Genomic DNA, 14645 nt, shown 5'->3' with positions numbered 1-14645 from the left:
CCACAAGCATTGCAGATAAATAAAGTTTTCCGGAGAGCAGAATATGTAACTCTTAAAGAACAAAAATGTTTAAAGAGAGAAATTTTTCTAAATTGCATTAAATAAATACTATCTTTTTATTGATGGCTCAGATCACTAGGATAAATATCAATCACACACCATACACTCTAACTACATTATTTTATGATACAGGGTTAAAATGGATTGTTGAGCCTTACGCTGACCTGCTCTGTCTTTTTAAAAAATACTCCAGGCTGCTATTTTTAGTTTTTCTGTTTTCTCCCTTGAAGGTACAATGTCAGCTACACTTGTTAGTACTGGAAATATCCCACAGCAGCCACTGTTAATTGCTTCTCTGATAGCCATTCCCCCAACTCCTTACTAACAGAAACATAATTTTGTCAGAGCAGCAGTGTTTAGACCAGCCAAAAGCCTTTCCCCAGAATACCCATTTCTCCAAAATACTCACTTCCACCTGTGCCACTAAGAGCACAGGTCAGCATGCGTTTCAGGGAGAGCTTATGTTTTCCAGCTACAGACCAATTTCCTTTGCTTGTCTGCCTAGGACAGGAATGTGAGCTTGGAGGAAGAGCATGAGATGCCTTGCAACTCTGAGGTCATAAGCATGTGTATGATAATCTGTATGGCTAAAGAATATCAGGTGGAAAAATAGGAAGGTGTTTGGGTCCCCAGTCCACTTCTGAGCTACTGTACCAGATCTGGTCTGCCTACCTTTGGGCTTCTGAGCATTTGAGAATAAATAAACCCTTATCTATTTAATTCATAGTTGGCTGGAGTTTGATATGCACAGCCAAAACACATTCATAATTGATACACCACCCTCATAATTTGCTAACTTTAATCTTCCAAAAGCTTAAACACCAAATAGCCAAGCATATTAAAGAGCAAGGGGAAAGAATCTCTATGTGAAATCATGGAGAGCTCTCAGGAATAAATCAGTGCATGAACTTCATGAGATCATCTTGTCTGCTTAGGTCTTTCTTCTTCCATGGTTCTGAGTCGGTTAAGTCAATGTATAAAGGAACACCTGGAACCCATTTTTAGTCCTGATTTTTCAGACTGAGAATGATATAACAGCCTAGAGAAGGCAGAGAAGAACCAACATTGCCAGATGGAGGGAGGAAACCAGGCATGGGAATAGTGTCAGGATCAGTTTCTTGCCTAGTAGACAAAGGCTGATAAAGGATTTGGTTGAAATGCATAAAGCATAACTGGTGTAGATAAGGTAAACTGAAAGCTATTCAAAATAGGGAAGGCAGGGAGTGTCTTTCATACTACTTAAATAAATATATGACAAAAGGGCAGTAAATAATTTAAAGGATAGATAATAAAGTTAAAATTTACTTCCCGTAACTGTCAAGTATAAATAGATTTTTTTTTTAACCTATGGAAAATTTATTAAATCAGAGGTATTAAGGTAGAACATAAGAAGCATGGACATCCTTTGAGATTGTTTAGCAGGACACACAATGAGCCTTCTCATGACTTATCCTCTCACATCCCCTGACAGGAAACCATCAAAGCAGACATTCAGTTCTTACTTTCATCTAGTATGGGATTTTGTACTGGTTTTTCACACACTACACCTGAACAAGTGTGGATCTGTATTACATAGTGGATGTGTACCCACCGTTAAGGTTTCACAGAGGCATTAAAAATGTACGTATCCACTGTAACTATCTATATTCTGACATAAGGATATACTGTTTATTAAACCATGAACCATATAAATGGAAGAAGAGGATTGAGAGAGGGGAAATGGATAAACAGAAACAGTGTTAACAGGCAAACCTATCTCCATGTTCACTTCTGAAATTTTTCTAAAATAATAAAGAATTAAGTCTTTATTAAATAAATAAGTAATGCTAAAGAGAACATGACTTTAATTGTACAAAATACGGTGATTAGGTCTTACTGATAGAGTTAACTTAGTTGCGAAGAGCCTTACAATTTCAACAGGAGCAATGCTTCGCACCAGCTGCTGGAGGAGTGTAGCTTCACAGTAAGGAAATTTTCTGATACTTTCTCTAATGATCTTTTCTTGATATATTGGAAAGCCATCAGAAGGTCGGCCTTTTAACAAGCTGAAAGATATTTTTTAAAAAGTAACTAGAGTTACTTTTTAAAGGAGTTGAATTACTAAGCATTTCCTCCCAGCTGAACCCATGAACTTTGAGTAGTTTCTTCTTTGCTGCGTAAGATTTTCATTGGGTCTTCACATCATGAGGATAGACTCAATTCAGATTGCTGCTCTACCTGCACATTAGGCTAGGCCTTATCAGGTTTAGGGGCTCAGAGATGTATTTATAAAAGTAACCCCTGACGTAAAACATACTAAACACTGTTATCAGATTAGCTAGTTACTTATTACCATGTCAATTATTTGTACAAAGAATGAAAACTCTCATTGAGTCACACCCTTCTGACTTAGTTCTCTTTTCTTAGTAAAACTATCGGAGAATTTGACCCCCAGGGATCAGAGAACAAGGGTAACACACAGCTCTCCCGGGTACAGAAACAGAGATACATTGAGCGCCGCTGTGAATCCAGAGCAGCAATTATGGCATAAGCACTCCTATCCTCAAATCTGGACTTGGGCTGCTTTCTAGCTGTATGATTTTACACATGATATTTAACATCTCCAAACTTCAGATTTCTCACCTATAATCGGGGATAACAAAAGCACTGTTGTAAAGAGTATAGAATGGAATAATCAATTTAGTTATGAGTGCCCCTTGTTTCTTACAGATGAAATGTGATCTCAACATTAACATCTGCTGCTAAAATGTTTAATTTTTAAATCCATAATGAGATCTCATATAATGGAACATTATTCATTTGAGTGTACTTTATACATTGACATGGGAAAAAACAGTACCTTTTGATCAGAGTGTCCAATTTATTCTCTCCGTCTTTTAAGAAGTTAATACATTTCTGAAAGATACAGCTGATGTAATGCATTTTCATAGCCAGTACTTCATTCATGTCTCTTTGCTTCATACATTTCTCACAAATCAAATCCATCACCTTGTAGCATTTATTCAGAGCTGCTGCTTCTGCCAGCAGAGGATTCTCATTTATAAGCATCACAATCTAGAAGAAATCCCAGTGAGCTTAGAAATTCATTGAGAGATTTTCCATGTGCAAATTAGGCAGTCAGTTTTGATTACCAAATAAAGTCTTTCTTATGGTCACATATTTACTGTGTTAATTTAAATTAGAATGCAGATTGCCACTGATCAAGTTGTAAAACTAATACAGAAGGACCCTGACATTATGGAATCTCTTGAATTCTGTGTATCAGTTATCGAGTGATTTGCCATCCAGCTAAACTAGGGTATTAGTTGGCCAGTAGGAATCATGGTTTCACTATCTCTGTTAAAAGCACTTTCACTAAAGATAAGCATGGCATATTTGTACACCTTTTATATATAGAATCAACTAACAGAGCAATCACTACTTTTAGTTAACATTACTGTTAGGATTTCATGGCTAGGAAAACCACAATTCTCATTCATTCTTGTTAATTATAAGGAAATGAAGAATTTTACTGACAAGAAGTCTAAAAATAAAAGGTGTATTACTTACTGATTGACTACATTTCTCTTTGGAAATTTTCCTAATATGCTTCTAATCACCAATGCGAATAGGTCAAAGCGGAAAGCAAAAATAGCTTTAAAAAGGGATTCTAAGAGAGTTATCCAATCTGATGCATTATGAGTCCCACACTTCCCATATATGCCCAGATTAAGCCCAAATTTAGTGTAATAAGGAGTATTTATTTTTTCTTTATTGGTTGTGGTAGGCTTTCATAGGACAGCTGTAAAAATCCATAGTGAGATACAGTAATGTAAACGTGTGTAACATAGGCACAGTTGTATTCTCAGAGCAGAAGTTCATTCAGTATTTGTTAACTTACGTGTTACAGCTAAATACCTGTCCCAGGTAATCTTAGGAAACAACAGGTGGCAGATTTCATGAATTAGATCCTTTTCTTTAGACATGAAGATAATTTGTTAACTTAAGTAAAACTTCCATGCTGAGCTTCCTACTTGAAAATTTAACATATATTAAATGTTCTTGTTAAATTAAGATTTTTTACTTATTTTTGACACTACTAAATTGATATATAACCTAGTATTTTACTTAAAATATAGCACTCAATAACAAATTATTAGACTTCATGAAATAAGTATAATCAGAATCCTTATTGGTAACAAAAAGTTTGCTGAAAACTTTCCCTACCGTAATATATATCATTAATTACCTGTTTATATTTCTGCTGTCAACTGCAATCAATTGAAGCTGTTTGCTCAATATTTTGTATACAGCATTTGTAATCAAAGGATAGGATCTAAACTTACATGTAAGAATTCTTTAAAAAATCCCAAATAGAACCCAGATTAATGATTGATTTTTTTTGTTTAAGACATTATTTTATAATATACAGCAGTACACACAATAAAAAATGATATATACCCACAGCTCAACAGTGAGCTCACTGAAGCATTTACACAGCTGCACACAAAATAATAATATTTGAATTAGTTTCCTTCCTTTAATCTCTGCAGCATTATAAAATAATATATTTATTATAAAGGGAATCATTAATTACTGAAGAGGAATAAATAAATTCTGGGCTTAAAAATCATGTTAATCAAAAGATAGGATCACTTGCACACATGTTTCCTAATCACTTACAGACTCTGCTAAACTCTATTGTCATTTTTCCTGTGACTCTGTTTTTCTCCATTATAATCTCTGTATTCTGGGCATTAGCACAATTCCCCAAGTCCCTGTTGAAAGCAAACATCCTTATTGCTATAGCAGCCACTTAACCTCCATGCAAATGTATCTGTGTTAGGTACAATGCAGCAAAAAGGTGCACTGTTGGATCGAGTGTTGTGCTGTGCTTATTTTAAAAGGTCTTTGATTTGGTAGAGTGGCTATTAGTTACTTTTTTATAATAAGCCCTATGAAGACCTGTGCCAGCTTGAAAAGGGGTAAAGCAATGAAAACGGGCCACCACAAAAGCAACTGGGCAGCTTTTATCTAAAGTATGGATAAAAGAAAGGTTTTCAAGTGAATAGACTATTTATACATACAAAAAGCAAGGTGTGGTCTGAAGGAAGGTACTATAATCATAGAATAGTCTCTCTTATAAGACCAAGTGCTCTAAAAAATACAATGTAGGCTATTTTAGTTTATATACCTTTAAAATTTGTCTGTATAAATATACCCCTAATCAAATTTACTCAAAATATGTGCCTTTAAAGGTAATTGGAGGTACAGTAATTCTTAGGATATTTAACCCTGAGAAACTAGGTTCTGTGCAAACATCAAAAATTACTCCATAGACTCAATTATCACAATAATTGAGATTACTGCAATCTCAAAGGGTGGACACAGATATAAGACACAGTGAATCAGATACATACAGGAAACTTCTTCAAATCAATCATACCCAGAATATTCTGTAATGCTTAGGCTAGAGGGGGAATGACAAGGGCCTTGTAAAACCACACACATTCTCTACATTGAGAAATACTGTATCCCTGGGAAAAATCCTGTCTTCCCACTCCAGCTTGCTCCACTCCTAATAGAAGAAGTGCCACGGAGAGGGAGTCACTGTTTACAGGAGTTCTGTCTTTCCTGTGTGTGTTGGGAGGGAAAGAAAGACTGAAACAGAAGAGGCTAAATATTTTTTAGAGGTTAAATTCTAAGTCCTATAAAATCTCCACTAGAAACACAAACACCTGATTCATGACTGAATTTCCTTTTTGCCCGATTAGGGTCATCAGTGTTGCCTCAGGCGGTTCTTTCAGAATGTTAAGTAAAACATTTGAGTTTTGAAAAATAAAAACAGAATAGATACCACTTGTCTGTTGTATGAGAAAGGATGTGCTAGTCTGTCATCTCTCTAGATGGTCCAGAAAATTAATTTGGGTGAAGGACCACATGAAAGGTATTTTTTGATTTGTTTGTTCCTCGAGCTTCAAAGACCATAGGCAAAGGGATGTAGCAATAAAGTAATAAGATTATACACAATTTGGAACTTGAGTGTTAGTTTTCAAAAGAGTTACTTTATGAGAGTTGTCCACTTACTTTAATGACAATAAGTATATTCCAGATTCTTCTGTAACAGACAAAGGAAGTCTATTTCACTACATTAACACTTTGTATTAAGGGAAAACTTCAATTTTTGACCCAACATACTGTCTTGCTCACCAAACAGCTCTGAATTACTATCAAATCTATACATTATGAATGAAGACATACGGTAGACATTGAAGTTTGAAAAAGGACAGCATCATTGTTGCACACATGGAGTTTTATGTGATGACTCACTGAAAAAATAATATTAATTTGGATCAATTTAAAAAAAACAATCAGTTTATAAATAAACACAAAGGTCATATATAAAACATGAAGAAAATAGCAGTGGAAATAGTTCACAATAGCCCTTGAAGTTTCCCAGTTAAGCCATTTGAACTTCCGGGTTGGTCTACTGAGTTTGAAAATCTGTGTGATTTGACTATTTACTCGAAGAAGTGTATCACTTAAATGCATCAAATACCTACCTGCATGAAAAAAAAAGTGTGTTCATTGTTACATTTCAGAACATTTCCTGGAAGGATAATTAGCGTAGTAGATGCTGTTGGTTCCCCACCCAGATTCTCTTTACCAGGCCTGTGTACCAGGTCCCTGCTGCTGGATTGTTGGCTGCTGTGGGCTTCGAGCTGCCTCCTTCCTCAGGGAACTTTCTTCATCCAAAGACAGCCACCTCACTTGTCACTATCTGGGAAGCTGTCCTTTCCCTCTGGGGACAGACCTCAGCCAATTACAGACTGACATATGAAAGCCTGGCTCCCTTGCCTCTCTGGAGCCATTAATGATCCAGAGCTCACTGTGAGATGAGGTGGAAGCTAGGCTTCGGCTGAACCCATCTCTCTGCCTAGCTTTTCCTCTTGCTCTAGGCTGTGTCCCTCACTCTCTTCTAGGTTTCAAACGACAGCACTCCTTCACTGTATCAAGTGAACAAGAGAGTCTATCACAAGCTTTACATCAGCAAAAAGCAGCCCAAGACAATTATGATCCTATGTACTAAGAGCCGTTTAAATTCTGAAGCAATATTTGAATAGAAAGCAAATACAGTAGACGTTACAGTACCTTGACAGGATGCAGATTTGTTGTGGTGATAATTTTGTGCAGGGGGCTTGCCAACTTCGGGGGCAGCCTCGGCTCTTTATCCAGTCCCTGTGGTTTAGTGTAATAATCCAGTTTCTCTCGAGGAAAGAAATTGTTGATTATAGTCACACAATCATGTTGACCTTTTAATAGAAAAATAGGAAATATATAATTTCATTATTCAAAATAAGACATTTTCCATTTTTTTATTATGTTACTCTGTTTTCTGAAGTAAACATGCATCAACATCTTCAATTTGTAGGAAAGGAGAGTACAGGGGGAGGAGGAGAGGTAAAATGTTCTGGGGAACATCTATAAGCATGCTTTGTGATCAAGAAATAATCTTTTTTTTTTTTTTGCGGTACGCGGGCCTCTCACTGCCGTGGCCTCTCCCGTTGCAGAGCACAGGGTCCGGAAGCGCAGGCTCAGTGGCTATGGCTCACGGGCCCAGCCGCTCCGCGGCATGTGGGATCTTCCCGGATAGGGGCACCAACCCTAGTCCCCTGCATCGGCAGGCGGACTCTCAACCACTGCGCCCCCAGGGAAGCCCAAGAAATAATCTCCTTTTAAAGACACAGAATTCACAATACATGAGAAGATTATGTGGATAACAACAACAAAAAAGCAACGTTCAACTTAAAATTGACCCTAAATGTTTAATAAAAGTTGCTTGTAATTTAAATGTCTCTTCTTCCACCCCTACACAAATGATATTCATTCTTCCCTAATCACATCTGGCTTTCTTTACAGAGAATTTAAATTTATTCTGTATAAAGTTATTATCATAATAATTACTGTTCATATTGTAAAGCTAATCTCTTCCCCCCTTGAATTTGAGAAAAACTTGGCCTCTTTGTGAAATGAATTAGAGAAAAAGCTTTTGCCCCGGTAAGCTTGGAATCCACATTACGGCTCCTCATAGATCCCTGTGCCACTTCTCTAAGCCATCTCCAGAGGTATAAATTGTTCTAGGAAAGCAAAACCTTCCCTGGCGAAGCTGGTGGCCTGTGTTTTTCTGCTGCCTCCCCCTCCCTGGCTCCCTCTCCACTACTTCTCTGGAGCAAGAAAGTGGCCACTCTGGGCAAGCAGGCTGTGCCTGCAGGGCACATTTGCAGGTGCAGGCTCTTCCAGAATCTCCGGAGGACAGACTTCTTCCTCCGCTCTGCCTGATGAGGGCTGAGGGACCAGCGGCGGAGAGTCCTGGGGAGCCGGCCCAGAAGCCGGGGCTCCCAGAGAGGGGTCCACCCTGGGTGGCCCTTGTGTCCCCTGCCCACTTGTACACAGTCCAGGGAGCATCTGCTCGATCCTGCCAACAACAGGTGACCTGTGGGGGGATTGCATTGTGGGCCAGGTGGACCCTTGAGGTTGGCCAAGGGCTCAGCCTGCCTGAGAGTTCAAGGAGAACTCAAGAGTGGACCGGCTTCCCGCTGTGTCTCAGCAGAGGACAAAATATCTCGTGGTTTGTTGACCCTAAGACCACAGGTATAGAGAGATGGCACTTCCCTTCACTGCTCCACGACGCTGTCGGCTTTACCTGACTGCCTAGGAGATGCAGACCAAAGGGGATCCAATCTCGAAAGACTCTGCAATGCCTCCAGCAAAGGGCTTCTTCCGCGGAACATGTTCTTACAACTACAACCACACCACAACCAAACCATAATCACAACCACCAAAGAAGAAAAATTAAGCAGATCAACTACAGTATGTAAAGAGACTTTCACGGACCACAGAAAGATTCCATTTTTAAAAGTTAATAGACAAACTGAAAGAGGTAATCCTGGTTACTACCGAGAACTAAAATAGTAATGTAGAAGATGAAGGGGATGAAATATCTCAAAACAGAGAAAAACTAGGATATAGAAATCATTATGGAAGCGATGAGCTGAAAAACAGATCCAGGAAAACAAAGAAATGGATGGAGAATTAATAATTAAACAAATGATAAAAGAACACATCCATGATATGAAGGGAAATTTTAGTAGTGATCACAGTATCATTTTTGGTATTTGATGTTATTCTTAAATGCTGAAACACCAGTTTCTCTTTCTTTTCTTTTTTTAAAACCAGAAATCTCCATTGTATATATCTTGAGGAGAAGTCAAACAGTAACAGGAAATATTAAAAATATGAAGTGTTCTGTTTAGAAAATGATCATTTCTACCTACATAATCTTCAAGAAGGGAGAAAAATGACAATCAAGCAAATATACTACAAGTAGGATGTAAACATGACAGCACCAAAAGTAACAGAGAGAATGGTGTGCAGGAATTTACAACTGTACATGAAGAAATTAAGAAGGTGAAGACAAATTGCACTGCTTTCTAAAACACATCCAGCTTCAATAAAAAGATAGAGGTTCCTGTTTTAAAAAAAAAAATGGTGCTCTAAAATAGCTTCTAGAGACTTCCCTGGTGATGCAGTGCTTAAGAATCCACCTACCAATGCAGGGGACTCGGGTTCGGGTCCTGGTCTGGGAAGATCCAACATGCTGCGGAGCAACTAAGTGCGTGCACCACAGCTACTGAGGCTGTGCCCTAGAGCCCGCGAGCCACAACTACTGAGCACACGTGCCACAACTACTGAAGCCTGCACGCCTAGAACCCATGCTCTGCAATGAGAGGCCACCGTAGTGAGAAGGCCGTGCACCACAATGAAGAGTAGCCCCCGCTCACCACAACTAGAGACAGTCTGTGTGCAGCAACGGAGACCCAACGCAACCAAAAATAAATAAATAAATAAATTTTAAAAAATTAAAATAAAAATTAAAATAGCTTCTAACTATCAAAATAGTCATAGGAATATTTGAAGGTAAAGGAATCAGAGGAAAATATAGACTTAGCTTGTAACTACATCTTCTCATCAGTCCCCCAACTAGTATACTCAGAAAAAGCCTTGTTAGCAGTTGGAAATATTTGTACATAAAATACTGGCTACCTAACAATGACACTGTCGTAGGACTAGAGGTTTGTTAAAATTACACCTTTGTGAGAAGGAAAAAAATAATATTACTTTACTTTTTTCCAACATTAATCTTTCTCATTTTAGGTAGTATTTAGGTAATTTTGATATTTTATTTTTAAAAATCTGCCAATAATTTATATTAGAGTTATATACATATATATTTAAAGTTTATCTTTATAAATTTTTAATTTATATTTAAATTTTAAAATTGAAATTATTAAATATTTAGTTTTATGAGTTTTTAATTTATGAATTGTGAATACCTACAAATAAAATAGTACTATTAATATAGAAAATGAATGCTGGGGGTGGGGGCTGGGTGGGGACCAGTGCATCATTTTGCGCCATTATTACTATCACTGGACTTGAGTCTTCTAGACTGAATGGGCTCACTGAGTCAGCCCGTGGCAGGATTAATGAGAACATACACACAACCAGACACATGCTAGTAAAATTTTTTACTTTCAGGGATAAACTGAAATTGAAATACAGTTCCAGACTAAGAAATGAAAAGTTGACAAAGAAAAATAAATCACATTCTCACTTACAAAACCAGGATTTAGAAAACTGTGGAGTAACTTCTACATATGATTGAGAGAATAGAACAGTGATATAAGAATCATGAAACTAGCCAACATATGACTCGCATTTCAGAGAAAAAGAGAGTTTTGGTTATGATGGGTTTCAAACAATATACAACCTACGTACCATCTGAGAATGTCCTGTAACCAAAACCTAAATGAGAACAGAGATCTCAAGATGCAGCAACGAGAAAAGAGAGGAGAGAGTGAAGAACAAGAGCCCTTGGCAGCAGAGTTAGTTAATTCCAATGGGTGGAGACAGCACGATGGAGAAATTATACTGTAGATAATGAGGACTGCTGAAGCAGAAAGAACACACCATGAATGACACTCTAATGACATATTGGCCCAAACATTCTAGACTTTCTCAGGCAAGTCCACAGCTAGTCGTAGTGGTGGAGGAGGAAAGGAAAGGCCTGTTGCCTGACAAGGCAAACACAGAGAATGTGGAGAAATAAATGAGTTATAAGGATTTCATCTTGTTGGGGTTGCTAAATGGGCAAATGCAAAACCTTAAGGGTAGGGCACAGGGTATAGTTTTGCTCTTGTTTCTAGATAGTAACTGAGAAATATGGGTTTAACTGGGAGCATTGTGAAGAGGAGAGTACGCACTGGTAGAATATAAAAGCATTCTTGATCTTTCAAGTTAATAAAAGGAGAAAGAAAATTTACTCTAACAAGACCAGGCCAATCACATTAAGGAAACACACACACACACACAAACAGTCACATACTGAGTGAGACGGGAGGGACTTCCATGGTGTACTGGTAAGTGAGGAAAACAAGTTGCAAGGAATATATTTGTATGACCTTATTTTTTTTTTTTTTTTTTGCGGTACGCGGGCCTCTCACTGTTGTGGCCTCTCCCGTTGCGGAGCAACAGGCTCCGGACGCGCAGGCTCAGTGGCCATGGCTCACGGGCCCAGCCGCTCCGCGGCATGTGGGATCCTCCCACACCGGGGCACGAACCCGTGTCCCCTGCATCGGCAGGCGGACTCTCAACCACTGCGCCACCAGGGAAGCCCCCTTATTTTTAAAAGATGAAAAAATCTTGCACGTGTGTGAGTACGTATGTATACATATTGATCTGCTTGAGGGGAATGAAAGTGGGAGAATGAGTTTTTAATAAGACTAACTATAAGGAAAATATAATGTCAACTTGAAAGGGTACAATGTAATTTTCTGTCTATGAAATTAGTCTAAATAGGTTAAAATGGAATGAAAGCATTACCCTCACTTTAGGATGGAATTGTGGACAGGCGTACATTAGATTTTTATTAACGTAGTATTGATAGTATTAAGAAAACAGAGAAAAAGAAAAGCATTGTATTAATGGTTGAAAGTGCAGGCTCCTCCACTTCCAGCCCTGTGATCTGGGGAAAGTTACTTAACCTCTATCTCAGCTCTATTTCATTACATTGTGGACATAAGGAAAACTTGTAGAGTTAAAGAGAACTTCAGATCATCCAATTCCCTGGCTTCTTCGTACGTATCAGAAAACTGAGGATCTGGAGGTGAAGGGACTTGCCTGTGATCTTGTAACTAATTAGGAGCAGATATGAACTAAAATATGAGTCTCATGATTCCTAGTTTAGTGTTTTTTCTTACTAAACGGACACCCTCAAAATTAGCTGAGGGCTGAGGTGGTAGCAACCGGGGAGCCCCTAACTGTGGGAGATAAATATTTCTCTGAAGTTTGCACAGCAAAGCCATACCTTTTTCAAATCCTCCTGAACTGACGTAAAATAAAACAAGAATATTTGTTCTTAAAGAGCTGTCATAAAGTGACTCAGTGACTGTTTTGACTTAATCAACAGTACTTACTATTAGTAGTTTTAAGTAATATAATAATAAAATTTAACACCATATACAGTTACTGTCCCCCATATCTGACTAATTCCCACTGTACCTTAGCTTACATGTAATTTCTCTCTTGAAATTCCCTTGGAATGGGAGAGAAGATCCCTCTCTTTGACGTATTTTATGGAACCCTTAAGTCACCCATTGGAATACATTTTCACACAGTCATTGCCTTTATCCTCTTAGTGCCATGAATGGAGGAACACCCTCTGTCTTATTCACCAAAGCATCTAGAGTGATGCTTGGTCTACAGGTTGTGAATGTTAAGTATCTGTTTAATGAACTATTAGGCCTCACTGAGCTACTTACTACATTCCCAATAAATCAGATATTTCTATCATTGCTTTTCTATCAATGGACTCTTCTAACTGCCAACTCATTGGGGCCAAAATACCAAACATCAAATATTCATTCCCACTCTCTTCTAAACCCCCTATATTATATCAAGTAACAGGATTAACACACCAAGAAATATTGGGCACACGCAATAAATGTTTGTGGTTGATGAGGATGATAATGAAACAGCTGTATATTGTATTATCATTAATGCTCCTTCCTAATCATTGTTGTAATTATTATAAACAGCAATAACTGATGGCATTTATTGAGAGCTACATGTAAAGCTCTTTCGGTCTCTCATCTCATTTAATCCTTTCAATAACCATGTAAACATTTTTGCAATGGGGAAACTGAAGATCAGAATCATTAAGTAACTTGCTGTTAAGTGGTACAGCCAGAATTTCAACCCAGGATCGCTGACTCCACAGTTCCTGTTCTTAAACATTAGGTTAAACTACTTCCTTAGAGGAGTAAAATATTCTCATTCAGGCATTTGACTGCAACAAAAAGGCCTCACCACACTCTGTATTTCAGAGTGGAGATTCAAAATAGCTTGTTCATGTTATCCAAAGTGTCATTAGGTGTTTCATTAAGTTAGACAAAACTGTAAACATTTGCTTTTTTAAAAATAAACATGACAGGGCTTCCCTGGTGGCACAGTGGTTGAGAATCTGCCTGCCAATGCAGGGGACACGGGTTCGAGCCCTGGTCTGGGAAGATCCCACATGCCACGGAGCAACTGGGCCCATGAGCCACAATTACTGAGACTGCTCATCTGGAGCCTGTGCTCCGCAACAAGAGAGACCGCGATAGTGAGAGGCCCACGCACCGCGATGAAGAGTGGCCCCCACTTGCCGCAACTAGAGAAAGCCCTCGCACAGAAACGAAGACCCAACACAGCCATAAATAAATAAAATTAAGAAAAAAAAAAGTGAAAGGGAGACAAGGTCATTTACATGGCTGTTATAAAAAAAAAAAAAAAAGAAAGAAAAATAAACATGACAGTATTTACACTCTGAGAAGCAAAGTGGTATTTTTTTCCATGGGGGAAACTCTGGGTATAAGCTAATGTAAAACTGCCATAAAAACTCACCCACAAAGGCTGCCATCTGAGCTGCTGTTCTTCCTACAGAGTTGACAACATCTGTCTCGGCACCAGCTTCCAACATTACCCACGTGATGTCTTTATTACCTAGAGTTAAAAAGAAACATACTTGTTAAAATTAAGGACTGCACAATTCAAATATTCCCTTTTAAATAATCTGTACCCTTTTTTTCCTGCTGAGCTTTAGGTTTCTATTTTGTGGATATTTTCATTTTTTCCAAAATATAAATCATAACTATAGCAAAAAGTAAAATGCTATAGAACCTGCATAGAAATTAACCTTATTTTCTAGAAAACACATCAAGCAATACAAAAATGGTATGGAATTGAATATAACTTTTTTTTTTTAACAAGACAAAGTATGTTTTTCCTATGATAATACTTAGTATTAAAAAAAAGAATAATGCTTAGTATAAAGTCAAAACAAAAAATAAAAAACAAAGACAGAAAAAATAAAATGACTAAAAGTCTCCCCTTAATGTCTACTAACTCATCCCATCCTTCACACCTACAGGCTACTGTAGGCCTGAGCTGGTCTTTCTCAGCTCAGAGATAACTACTGAGATAACTACTGACAGTTGAGGATCGAT

The 14645-nt window shown here is 38.0% G+C and overlaps 1 protein-coding gene across 2 annotated transcripts in view; it reads right to left on the bottom strand.

Moving 5' to 3' along the window:
* Window positions 1-14645, bottom strand: part of ANKMY2 (ankyrin repeat and MYND domain containing 2) — a 35658-nt gene that overhangs the window by 6390 nt on the left and 14623 nt on the right. For both annotated transcript variants that reach the window (XM_024766989.1, XM_024766990.1), the window contains exons 4-7: window positions 14044-14142; window positions 7192-7352; window positions 2900-3114; window positions 1970-2105 (exon numbers count right to left, since the gene is read on the bottom strand). In XM_024766989.1, coding sequence (XP_024622757.1) covers window positions 1970-2105; window positions 2900-3114; window positions 7192-7352; window positions 14044-14142 — 611 coding nt within the window. The remainder of the gene's footprint in view (window positions 1-1969; window positions 2106-2899; window positions 3115-7191; window positions 7353-14043; window positions 14143-14645) is intronic.

The sequence above is a fragment of the Neophocaena asiaeorientalis genome, unplaced genomic scaffold (assembly GCF_003031525.2).
Source record: "Neophocaena asiaeorientalis asiaeorientalis breed wild unplaced genomic scaffold, Neophocaena_asiaeorientalis_V1.1 scaffold70, whole genome shotgun sequence".
Classification (NCBI taxonomy): Eukaryota; Metazoa; Chordata; class Mammalia; order Artiodactyla; family Phocoenidae; genus Neophocaena; species Neophocaena asiaeorientalis.
The sequence above is the reverse complement of the archived record's forward strand: the minus strand, read 5'-3'. Positions and strand labels throughout refer to the sequence as shown.